Raw genomic sequence first — 13,719 nt, forward strand, 5'->3', positions numbered from 1 at the left:
CCCAACGCTTCCCCTAACTATCGATGAAAATATTCCTTTTGATAAAAACATAAAAGCCGTAGTTAAGAAAATAATATTCGACAAAAAAAAAAAGAGAGATCTTTCGAAAGTGAAAGGGAAAGAGGGGTAAAAAAAGAAAGTAAAATAAAAAAAATATATAAAGGAAAAAAAAGAAGAGATCTTTCGAAAGTGAAAGGGAAAGAGGGGTAAAAAAAGAAAGTAAAATAAAAAAAATATATAAAGGAAAGAGATTTGAACGAGTGGGGAGGACTTCGATATCGGTGAAACCATAATTGATTTATACGAATCCAAACGCAATATGTGTGTGTGTGTGTGTGAATATATGTGTTTGTGTTTGAGGGACAGGAGGAGGGTGAAGTATTCGCGTAGAGTTTTCTCAACGCTCAGGAAGCGACTTTAGTCAGGGAAAAGCAACCCGTCTCTGGGACGCCTATCGCCACGGACAAATAAAATAATAAAACCGTTGGTAGGAAGGAGCACGAGAGATAGTCTGATTTATGGCGCCAACAGCCAAAGGTTATCCAGCATGGCGCAGGGAATTCGGTGATTCATTGGTCGCTCGGATTGGATAGGGATGCTTGCTGTCTGCTTGCTTGCTTGCCTGCTGGAACGAATTCGTTCAAAGCTCATAGAGAGTGTTCACTTCACTTCTCTTCACTTTTCTTCACTTCTCTTCTGTTTTGTAAATGTGAAACGTATTCACTCGTCAACCTTCAAAACAGTAAGTTTTGAAAGAATGAGACGAGTGCATAGTATCAATAATAGAATAATTATTAGATAAATAATTATAGAAAAAGTAAAAATATATTTTATATATATATATAATTTATTATTATATTTTTTATTATTATTGTAATTATAGTTATATTAATATAATTTATTATTACTATATATTACCATTTTATATAGTATATTATATAGTAACATATTAAAATATTTATATACTATATATATTTTTATATATATATATATATAAAATAATTATTATATACTTTTAACTTGTGTGATTTGCACACATATTTTTCTTTATATTTCCTTCTATTATAATATTTTTCTTTATATTTCCTTCTATTATAATATTTTTCTTTTTTCAAGATTAGAGATCACAGTAGTCAGTCCTTCCCTTAATCGTCCACATTTCTTTTCAAGGTTCTTACAAAAAACGGGATAAGTTACGCTTATCTAACACGCGCATCCCTAAAGATGCCTCTTTTCCCTTATACTTTCCCTTTCTTTCTTCCTGTGTATATATATATATATATATACATATATATTTTCTTCTTTTTTTTTTTTTATCCCTCTTTCTCTCAACTTTACTTTCTTTAGTTTTCTCGGTAATGTAACGACGTTGATTGCGAGTGAACTTCTTGCTAGACGCTTTGGTATCGTTAAGTTAAAGCGGTCGCTTAGCTTGTACCTTTATATACATACACACACAACACATACAAGACTAAACGAAAAGAAGAAGAAAAATTTAAAGCTTGATGGAACTTAGAAGAAGTAAGTGGTGTGCGTAAAACGGCCATGGGGGAATGCGTTTCCGGACAAAACTGTGATTTCGTATCGTACTCGAAGGACTCCTTCGCGTAAGGGACAAACTTCGTTTACTTTTCCATTCACCAACATTTCAGTTTTTTTATTTTTTTTTTTATTTTGAAGAAAAAAGAATACACTTGACTTATTTTTAATGCAAAAATAATCTCATTTAAAAGTAGAATAATAAAAAAGAATGAGAAGGTAAATTTTTCACGAGTTTAATGACGCGAAATGTGATAAATTGTAATGTTCGTTTAAACGAACGATATTAATAATTAAAAACACAATGTTGTTTGATTAATTTTAATTATAAACGCGTTTCTCTTGTGTAAGAATGCATAATGTAGGGATAAGAAGTGTAATATATAAAACGGATGGAAAACGTTGTTATTCTTAGTACTCCCATGCTTTTATCATTTTTTGTTGTTGTCAAAAGAAAAATATACAATCCAGTTATACTTTCCCCCGCTTCGTATCTTTACTTTCTTTCTACGTTTCTAGTCTTTCCCATTTTTGTCTTTCCTTTTTTTTTATTACGAAAACATTTTGTTATTCTGTACGCGGCCCCCTTCGTTCCTATTACTCTTCGTAAACACATTTTCTATCCTAACGCAAACTCCGCTCGTCGTTCCTCATCCCTTCCTTCCCCGATGCCCTACGTCGTAGCTTTGTAAACTTTTCACTTCGTTTTAGATCATCAAGCTCGCATAAAATGTTAGGACAACGATTACCTACCTACCTTGCTAGTCGTTGCAAGGTAATAAACAACGGGAGTAGATTTTGTTAGTTTTTTTTTTTTTACTAAACTTTTGTTCTCTCTTCAAGTTTCATAATTTATTATAAACTCTTGCTTGTTTCGACTTAAACTGTGACGCATATATGCGATTATTTCAATTTTTTGTTTGTTCGTTTCTTTTATTTTAACTAGCATTCATTTAAAATGAATTCGTAAAGAAGACAAATGGTAATAACTTTGTGCAATAATTAATAATAATAATAATTATTATTAATATTATTTTGTATTACATTTTATATCAAATAAATACGATTGATTCTTTTTCCCTAGAATTATTATTTTCGATTTATAATAATAATTGTTCCTTACAAAGAAAATTTACGACAATAGACTTGGCTCGTGTTCACATTAATTCGATTTGTTTTCCGCAAACTCGGCGATTTGTTCCAAAATCGATTAAAAAAAAAAAAAAAAAAATTTCAACAGCAATTACATTCTCTCTCTCTCGCTTTCTCACTGTTTTATACGTAATAACCAATAGAATCGTAATAAAGTGAGTTTACTTATTAATAATTAATCGAATATTATATTTACATAAGTACACGAGAAATAAATATTCTTGTTAACGTTCAAACACGATCAAATATATTTGTATTTATAATAAAGTCAATAGAATCGTAATTTCGAAATATAAAGATTACTTCTGGAGCTTTTCACAAAAAAAAAAAAAAAAAAAAAAAATAAAAGAAATGAAAGTAAAGGACTAACCAAACGTCGATTGAATGTTAACCGATTTTATGAAGGTAAAAGAGATGATGATAGTTTGTAACGATCGAGGATTTTCTTAAAATGAATGACTAGATATTCCTTCGAATACTATTCGAGGCCTTCTACGGATATGAAATGGGAGCATGGCCAAAACTAAAAGAGAGAGAGAGAGAGAGAGAGAGAGAAAGAGTCCACCCTTCTGCTCGAACTAAACCCGATTTATGTAATTACGTGCGATGAATTTTTCTCGACAAGAACGGGAAAAAGGACCCCGTAGTATGAACACGAAGGACCAAAGTATCGTTACGTAATATTTGTTAATATATAGGAAGAAAACTGTCGTGTGACCGTTCCAAAAAAAGAAAAAGAAAAAGAAAAAGAAATAAGAAGAAAAGCAACAAAATTTCGACCGTATAATCTGCTCATAGCGCGTGAATCATAATATATACCTATACAAGCTTCTCATCCAATTTCTATGCAGATTAGAAACGTTTTTCTAAAGAAAAAGGAAAAGTATATTCCAAAAAATTGTAAAACCTTACTTCCACCTACTACGATCTTCTAATCGCGTAACGATGAGAATGAAAGTTATAATACCGACGTATAATATTATAATAATATTGGGTGTTGGTCGAATAGTAATTTCATTTTTTCCTGACACAATAATGGCATTAGTTGATGCAAATCGATAAATAGCAACACGTCAGATCAATGAGAGAATAAATTTATCAAATTTAACTGTTTATGTTCACTTGAAAGATCTAGGTTTTATCTCGAAGCAAAAATTGTTTTCATTTTCACAAAAGTAAAATGAAATTATTTTCCGAAGAACCCAATATAATATCTTTCTATACCCAATCTTATCTAAATTGGATGTAAAATGAGAGAATTTGACTAATTGAAAAAATATTTTAGATTGAATAATTCATTTGAATATAAATACATTTTTCTTGTTCTTCTCACACACACACACACACACACACGAGTCACATTAGAATGAAGAAAAAAAGAAAGATTGAACAAACATTTCATTAAAAGTATAATCCTTTAATATTAATGAATATTTTCGAAGCGTTATAATACACATTTTTTGTTGAAAATATTTTTTAACCGCGAAATAGAAAACAAAATTGTTACTTTTAAGAAGAACAGGAGGTCAAGCGTTAAGTTCAGCCATGGTTTATCCGTTTCAAGTAAAATCCCCGTGACGAGAGGAAATAATAAACGTCGTTTAAAAAAAGCACGAAAGACTACATTCTCGTAAAAAAAAATTACGCATAATTCTAATAACATGATATTATTCGAGAAACTTTGTCGGGGTCATTGCTATGGCTGTCGTCGTCGTGTTACATTCATTGCCGTCGTTGCTTCGACCAACTTTTATATTACTATTATTCCTATTATTATTATTATTATTATTATTATTATTATTATTATTTTTCACGCCCTGCAATCTCATTTTCCCATTACATTCTTTTTTTTCAGAGAGAGAGAGAGAGAGAGAGAGAGAGAGAAAGAGAAAGAAACCCAAAAAAGTTATCCGCGCGTATAACGTTAACGCGAATAAAACGATATGCTATAATATAAAATGAAATTCTATACTTATTATTAATTATTTGTTGAAATATCAATTGAATTTCTTTTTTCTTTTCTTTTCTTTAAGTTAGTTATTATTTTTGATAACGTTTACGACAATTTGTCCTATCATGTGATACATGCAGCATGACTGTCCTTCTATTACTATCGAACGGATTCGTATCACTACTACTAATACAACAAAAATTCTAATTAAATCATATCATTGAAATTTGCATTTTACTTTTGACAAAAGACAAGTGTAAGAATTCAAGGGATTTTTTTTTCTTCGACGGTGAAACACATACGATACTGTCGTGAACATGTTAAATAAATAAATGTATCTTTTTGTTTTTTTCCTTTATATATATATATATATATATATATATATATATATATATATATATATATATATATATATATATATCTTGTGAAATAGATCGTGAAAATATTCTAGAATTCGTATAGAAGCATGCAAGCGACGATACCTACGTGAGAGATAAGCAATCGTATACTCACCTGAATAACTTTCGACTTATTCAGAATCGTATTTCCGGCTGGCTGATAACGTTCCATATCCCTGAGGATGCCTCGCACCCCGACGTCATCGGCATCGACCAAACGGAAGGCAGTGATATTGACGAAATTGTACTTGAAATCTTCGAGGTCGAAAGTCTCGATATCCTTTGCACCACGTGGAAAAGAAGTGGCACGAGAAAAAGAAATAAAAAAAAAAAAAAAAACGGGACTTGAATAGAAACAACAAAATCAAAAAGAAACAAAACCTTCTTTCTTACATGACTTTCACATTACCCTTCCCTCCCCTCCCTTGGGCCCTTCGTCTAGGTACTTTTAAGTTAATACTACTTACGAAAGTCGTAAAGAGGTAGTGATACTTGTAGTCGTTCATCTGTAGCTGTAATATCTGTAAAAAATTGCGAATAAATGATAAGAGTTGTAAAAATGTACAAAAAAGAGACAGAGAGAGAGAGAGAGAGAGAGAGAGAGAGAGAGAATGTAAATCGTTTAAGTTGGCAAACGTTTTATTCTTTTTTCCTTTTACCTTTCGTAAAAAGTGATGCATGTGATCCGGTCTCGTATCCACGATGAGATTTCGAATTTCCTTGCTTTTCATCTCGGACAAGACTTGACTGTAAGAGTCTGGATCGGCTTGTCTGAGATGAACTTCCATCTCGCAAGATTTCGGCGATCTTACGAGTTCACGTAACTTCACCAATCCTGAAACACGTTCAAACTTTTAGTCGCGTTGATCGATATTTCTTTTTTTTTTTTTTTTTTTTTTCGTTCTTTTTTCTTCCCGTCAAATTTTACTTTTTACTATAATCTTTTCTCAAATCTTTCGAACGATTGAGATAAATTTGTTGAACATTGAAAGAGTAAGCGAATTTTTTTGTTGTTTCTTCAACGAATAAAATCTCCCTTAAAGAAAAAAAGAAAGAAAAAAAGAAAGAAAAAAAAGATAAAAAATAGTTTATGGATTTTGTTTAAATACGATCGCCAGAAATAATAATTTAGTCTACGGGTTCATGGTGTAACAGAAGCGGACAAAGAGATTTTACCGTATACGGGTTGACGTTGGGCGTGTATGAAAGAGCGATAAACTTTGAATAGATAAAATATTGAAGTTTCGAGGTCTCTTACGGTTGAGAGAAAGAGACGAGAGAGACAGAGAGAGAGAGAGAGAGAAAAAGCTTGAAAATTTATGCATAAATTCTTACCAAGCCAGAAACCTTTTTGCACCACATTCACAATGAAGCGAAATATTTAACGCGTGTCATCATCTTATGAGGACAATTTGGAAGCTTAATTTTCAATAGAGATATATTAAAGGTAAATAGAATAAAATAAAAAAAAAAAAAATAAAAGAGAAAATCAAGAGAATGAATGAGATGAGATAAAGAAGTATGCGTGTTTGTGGTAGTTTAATAATTGGTCATCTATTATTAGCTCGTTCGGTTTAATGGGGACCGAAACCCGTGAATCGCGCTATCCGATGAAATCAATACTTTGCAGTGCCTAAGTAATCAAGGTATCATCTCGACTTGTGGGTCTTCCCCTAGGTTCGAGTTCGTTCGCATCTAAGTTTCCTACGAGAATTTCGCCACTCACTCTCACTCTCCCTAGTCGTCGTTTCCAGGAAGGAAGTAGATTCAGGATAACTCAACTCGTAGCAAGTCTTACTTTCATCTCCTTCCTACTTCCTTACTCTCTCTCTCTCTCTCTTTCTCTTTTCCTCTTCTTCTATTTTCAACCCTCGTTTCTACTTACTAGACCAACCCTACTCTACCTCCATCTCCTTCTACTTTCCCCTCGCAAACATCGAAGGATCGTACGACATCGAATACGATCTCTTCTGCTTCTCCCGGTGGACAAGAACATCCGAAGTCAAGCTAATCTTTCAAGGTAAACGTCGACGGCGCAAACGAAACCCTGATGGATCTTCCAAATCCCTGTTCGAAAGCGTATTACGTTATCTCTACGTCTAACGTCTCTATTTCCTTCTCTCTCTCTCTCTCTCTCTCTCGTAGTTGTATCCACATATCGAAATCTACCAAACTACTAAAACCACAACACTCACCCAACCTCCCCCAACAAACCCTTCCTACTACTCAACTAACAACTCTTCTATATATTAAATATAAATATTTCTTTGCTTATTTTGTTTATATCTTTTTCTTTTCCTTTTCCTTTCAGATAAATAAGCATCTCGTCTATCAATATCTTTTTAAACAAACTCATCACACACACGCGCGTGCGCGTACACACGATCATTTTTTATTCTTGATAAGGGCAAAGAAGGGGATGGAATAATAAGCCAGTTTGTTAGCGTAATAATTAATTATCAAATTAAAGTTGGAATATTTTTGTTCACGTCGTGAAATGGTTTTTCTACATAAGTTTTCACTCCCCCACCCTTTTCTTTTTTTTTTTGTTGCGGTGTACTGTACAAAATATAAGTAAATCCATCATGCTGCTGTAACTTTAGACATTCGTGTATTACTCTTCCCTTTTTTCTTCCCTTTCTTCTTTCCTTTCTTCTTTCCTTTCTTTTCTTTTCTTTTCTTTTCTTTCTTTTTCTCTCTTAAACGAACAACTTTTTTTGGGATTACTTTGTTAACGCGCACGAACGAGTTTTATCCGTTATAGCTCATAACAGATTGTACGTCTATGATAATTCTAATTATCTGACATCATTCGTGAGAAGTGACTTTAACAAATGATCGAGGAAAGTGGGATAACTGTTAATGTACTCCTCATCACGAGGATGACAAACTAAAAAGAAAAAGAAAGAAACCACATAGGATCGTTGAAACGTTCAAAATTTGAATTACAAATTTTCAATATAAATATTAAAAATAAAAGGAATAGAAAAGTTTTATTTCAAAAGTGAATAACAATGTACGATATCGTAAAAAAACATCTGTATGTGTATGAGTGTTTAATACAATAAGTAAAATTAAATTTGTTACAATTAAAATCATTTTCAAATGAACCCAAAATAACAAAGTGAAGATCGATCCAAATAAATCTTACATTTGGTGACACCGAATCTTCTCGTTTTCAGGTTTTCGAACATGGGAGTATGGGGAAATCGTATGCAGAGGAAAAAAAAAAAACGAAAGGAGAAAATGAAATAAGAAAAAGGGACTAACCGTCGTAGCCAGAGGCGACAGCTGGTCCTTCGAAAAATATAATTTCTCTAGGGAGATGCTTCGAGAATGTGCCTGTGGCTTTCGAGAAATAAGAATTATTATATATTGTTTTTTATTTCTTCTAATGAGACCCACTTACGATATATATCTTCTTTCTAACAAAATATTACCGCTGTCTTATGAGAAAATAAAATCTAAGAAAGAGAGAAATAGAACTAAATTATATTGTAGAAAGAAAGAAAAATCTCAGAGATAGATGGATGAAAGAATAGAATTATGGTTTAGTGAAATAGGAAAAGCAATATATATATATATATATAGTATAAAGCATATTAAATATCAAAAAGTACAATTAGACTAACAACAACAAAAGTCATAGAAATAAAATATAAAAAAAAATGTTATCCTCTATTTTTCTTTCATCGTATATATCGGAAAATGGTTCGAGATAATCTAACAGCACTTGGATTTAAATAAAAGTTTAAGTTGGAAAATAATCAGACAGTTTGGATAGTTTCTCGATCGATTTAATCGTTGGAAAGAATCATTTGGTACTAAGTTTTACATTGTTTTTTTTTTTTTTTTTTTTTTTTTTTTTATTTCTTTGGAATACATTGAGAGAAAGAGAAAGAGAAATAGTGGCAAGGAACGAGTAACCGGGAGTCATTTGTAATTTTTTACTTCTCCCGAGTAGTGTCTTGCATTCTCTATCTTTCGTAGAAAACTGTGATAAGAATTCACATTTACCGGTCTTTCGTGTCTCTCGGTGTGTTTCGCTATTTCAAGTTGAAAGCCGCGAGAAAAAAGGGTGAGCTGCTTTCCAGAGAGATTTATAGACGTTCGTTGTAAAAGAGAAGGTAAAGAGAAAGAGAAAGAGAAAGAAACAGAGAGAGAGAGAGAGAGAGAGAGAAGAGAGTCTTTTTCTCAAGAACGAAATATAAAAATTCTTCAAAACTTAGCGATTCTTTCCCGTTTTCAGTCAGAAATCCTATTTTTTTTTTGAAATCTTGTCATCCCTTCATTTTCCTTCATTCTTTTACTACTTCTTATTTTCTTCCTCTTTATTTAACTTTGTCTTTTTATTTTTTACTCCTTGTTGCTATCAGACAAGCTCGAATTAACGTTACGAAGTGAGTCTACTACTACTTTTTCTTCTTCTTCTTCTTATTCTTCTTTTTACTTGGTAAGATCGTGTTAGAATTTGGAAAAAGTCTACAAAGTTAGACGTTCGTAGGAACGAAATATCGAGATACGAAGCCGCGTGTTCGGCGTGACGATTCGTTTTCTCGTCCGTGACTCCATTGTCCTGGATGTTTCTTGAGAAACGTGGAGCTGAACAGAGAAGAAGAAGAAGAAGAAGAAGGAGAAGAAGAAGGAGAAGAAGAAGGAAAAGGGAAAAACGGAGGAAAAGGCCGACAAGAGGAAAATGAAGAAAGGCGCTATATAGAATGTAAGAGGTTGAAGGAAAAGGGCAAGCTTATTCGGGAGAATAAGAGTCTTGGAAGTTCCACAATGGTTGGTGATGGCCGTATTCGAAGGCTCATTGCCGATTCTTAGGGCGTAGGGACACGGAATCAGGTTGGCAAGGGTACGAACCAGTCTTCGAAGCGGTTTCGCGGAATATCTTTTTTTTCCTTTTTATTTTTCTTACTTTTGTACGATAAAGAAGGATACCTTGGGCATGCTTGAAGCTTTAAGCTTTCTTTCGATTCGCTTCAATCCAAGGAAGGAAATGTCATGGATATTAGCATTTTGGTTTCTCCATTTAAAACTAATTGTCATTCGAAAGAAGGATTTCAAATAAGCTTGAAAAATAAGACAACCAAATTTTAAAAACTTTACATTGAATGAATTATTATTTTTTTCTTAGGGTGTTCTCGGGTATCGTAAAATATATAAATTATAAAAAGATACCTTCGAATCCCCTTTTCAGTAGGGTGTAAATAATCGAGGGCAGCATGGGTTACGAGGGTTAAAACTTCGGTTGGAAGAAAAAGAAAATAATAGGGCTCTTCTCTCTGTCAAGGTAAAACTCTCTTTGTCGATCTTTTTCTCGATTTAGATGGAAAATAATATATTATCTTTATCATAAAAAAGGGTCACGCGATTTAAATGAACGTTGAAATAAATGAACAACTTTTATATCACGTTCGTACTTTACATTTAATCTACAATCTTTTTTTTTTCGAATATTCGAACTACGTTATCGGTTTACTTGCTTACTTTTTCTTTTTTCTTTTTTTACGATGCGTGACGCGAAGTAAACAGAAACCTAGGATAGAATTGAAAACTAGTTCGTGTGTGGTCTATTCAAACAAGTTGCCAGTAGCTAAAACGCCTTTGTAGAGATAAAAGTGTTCTCTCCTCTCTTGAAAGAAATTTGAACAAACGTGTTAGTCGTAAAAAGAGTTGCTGCTCAAAGTGGTCACGGATCGTTAGAGGTAACAGCTAGAATAAAAGCGAAAATTTGAAAACGAACGAGACACGGCGAACCTTCATACGCGTTTCTATACGAATAACTATTCTCAAAAACAAATTCGTCAAACGCGTCTAATGTGTGTGGATGTGTGTGATTTATTGGGTATATAAAAATTCTTTCAATTAATTTGCTAATCAATGTTCCTATTCACAGATATAACCATTAAATCGACTTTTTTAAAAAAAAAAAAGAAAGAAAAAAGTCATTTTGATGATTTAGCCAACTAACTGAAATGAACGAACGAAGGAAAAGTTCGTAGAATCGGAAAGTGACTTAGGGTGAACGACATGGACTCGATGTTGTTGGTACGGACCTCTTCTTCTTTCCAAAATGTTCGATCGATTCTAACTCACCTACACGTTCCAGGAAACAGGAAGCTCTACGAATCGAGTTGACTTATGGCTTCGGACGAGTTTTACTCGTATTCTACCAGTTTTGAAGATTTCTCAGTATGCACATTGTTTTACGTCTCATTATTTGACTTCGGTATAATCTTTCAAAATGAAATCTTATATCCGAGGATAAAAAAGTTCGTTTAATTTCTCGAGAGGTGTTAGATATATATATATATTTGATGATACTTTTTTTATGCTAAATTCTTGAAGAAAGTTGAGAAATCGAGCTACTTATTCTTTTCTTCTATTCCCTTTCCCTGTACCACCTCTTTCTATTCGTTTACGCTTTAATTTGAATTTTAATCGGGAAGGACGATCTGCAGGGGACGTAAAAAAAAAAAAAAAAGAAAATAAAAAGAAGAAGAAGTAAGATTAAATCGTCGAACGTTCGGAACGTAAATCCGATAACAAGAGTCTTCTTCTACATCGAGTAGTAGTACCTTTATCCACCTATGTGACCTAACAATCTCACGAATCTCACCACACGACAAGATTATGAATATGCAACATCATTTTTTAATGTTCCGCGATAAAAATGGAGCAAGGAGAATAATAACGTAAGAGTACTTGGCCTCTCTTTTTTTCCCCCTATCACATTTTTTGGTGTGTCTTTCAAGATTCTTTTTTTTTTAGGATGGATCCTTGGAGAAAAAAAAAACGAAAAAAAAAAAAAGGAAAGGATTCTTCTAACGTTTTCACTTATTTCCACGATGGCTCGAGGGTGTATGCAAAAGAAACGATTAATGAAACGAAGAAGGGATATATTCAGAGCCAAAGCTTCTTCTTCTTCTTCTTCTTCTTCTTGAATTAGGGTCATGAAAGTGAAATATAGAGCTAGCTGCCAAATGCCTAAAAGAAAAAAAAAGAAGAAAAAAAAAAGGCTTTATGGCCAACGACTGAGAATTATTACCTAAAGGTCTTTCCATCTTCCCTCGCAAATTTTATCGTATACGATTTATCTCTTTAGACGGGGGTGTGGAAAACCAAGTTCTAACGAAGGTTCAACGCTGATTTCTTAAGTGTTAATTGTAATTTTTTTTCTTTCCTTATATATATATAAAAAAAAAAGGCTAAATGAGAGAGATTTTTGCATTATCCCGTTTAATCGTAACGCTCAAAGATTTTCTATCCATGTAATAATGATATTACTTGGTATGAATTATTCAACTTACCGTAATCCTCCTCGTAAATGATTCCCACCTTGGTCCAGTTGAGAAATTCCATGACGTCCTGATAAGCGCCGTTGAGTAAACTTTGTGCGGGATGTAAATTGATACTGAACTCTTTCGCTTCCGCGTCCAGGTCCAGCCTGGCCTCGAGATGCGGAATGTCAAGTGCGTCACAGATGCTGTGTATGTGTTGGCCGAGTATAGGGTCCGAAGGACCGAACACTGCTTGAACACCGTGCTTGACTTGATGGCACGCTACAAACCATTCATTATTATTATTATTCATTAGAATGTTAATGCATGCACCACACACATCTATTTTACATTCAGTTGTCAGATATTTCTCGATTTGAATAATCATATATTTAAATATTGTTCATTAAATAATAATTATATTATCACACATATTAGAAACTATTATTAATTACGATGTTGGTGAATTTATTATAGTAGATAGTCACCCACTGAGACATTCTATTAAACTTAACTTAATGTTTCGCTAAAACCGTCCTACGTATATCGTTCGATACGGTGCAATATCGTCTGCTCCACTTTGTCGAGGTTACTGCGGATGAGTATGAGAAACATAGTAGTAGTAGTAGTTATAGTAGAAGCAGTATGTACTTATATATGTGTATACATCCTTATGTGGTTATGTACATATTACGTATCTACGTATATACATGCGTACACGAAGGGTACGCGATGACCGTCCGATATTCCAGCATACGGAGGTTATCTTACACGAGTTGTAACGGTTGTTATTGGCGACCCGACTCTCATAAGTTGTACCGTTCATCCTCCTAATGTAAGTAAAATATCTCATGGAATATCTCTTCTATTTATTAACTACTCAGTGTTAAATGATTTTAATTTATCAACATGTAAATCTTTCGATTAAGTTACGAACGATCGATTGATCATTTTGTGACGTATTTTAATGTCGAAGTTATTACGATTATCATTTTATTTTTTTTTTTTCGTTTTCTTTCTTCAATAAGATTTAAATCTATTTTCCCTGGAGCCGTTTCTATATCCAATTTTGCATGTGTGTGTGTGTGTGTGTGTGTGTGTGTGTGTGTGTGTGTGTGTGTGCAAGCGTATATATAGATATATCGTATTTTTAATATCCGTTCAATCGTAGAAGTCTTTTTGATAAACTCCTTCGTTTATAGATTGGGAAAGTAAAACGTAAAGAGAAATGAAACGAAGAGAAGAACTCACGTAAACGTAAAAAGTACGTCGACGGTGAGGACGCTTCCTGTCGGGAATAAATTTTTTCATTTGTCGTTTAAGAATCTCAATGCATATAACGTTATTACCTCGAGCGATATCAGAACTACCTATCAAATCATATTGTTCAGTT

The 13,719-nt window shown here is 33.1% G+C and overlaps 1 protein-coding gene across 1 annotated transcript in view; it reads right to left on the reverse strand.

Moving 5' to 3' along the window:
* The window catches only part of LOC107074268 (glutamate receptor ionotropic, kainate 2), a 77,179-nt gene that overhangs the window by 35,649 nt on the left and 27,811 nt on the right, over positions 1–13,719 (reverse strand). Inside the window, exons 4-7 of the mRNA XM_089170902.1 lie at positions 12,357–12,608; positions 5,700–5,875; positions 5,508–5,561; positions 5,156–5,320 (exon numbers count right to left, since the gene is read on the reverse strand). Of these exons, the coding sequence (XP_089027028.1) occupies positions 5,156–5,320; positions 5,508–5,561; positions 5,700–5,875; positions 12,357–12,608 (647 nt within the window). The remainder of the gene's footprint in view (positions 1–5,155; positions 5,321–5,507; positions 5,562–5,699; positions 5,876–12,356; positions 12,609–13,719) is intronic.

This window comes from Polistes dominula, unplaced genomic scaffold (assembly GCF_049000335.1).
Source record: "Polistes dominula isolate Pdom_NZ unplaced genomic scaffold, Pdom_raw_medaka contig_79, whole genome shotgun sequence".
Lineage (NCBI taxonomy): Eukaryota > Metazoa > Arthropoda > Insecta > Hymenoptera > Vespidae > Polistes > Polistes dominula.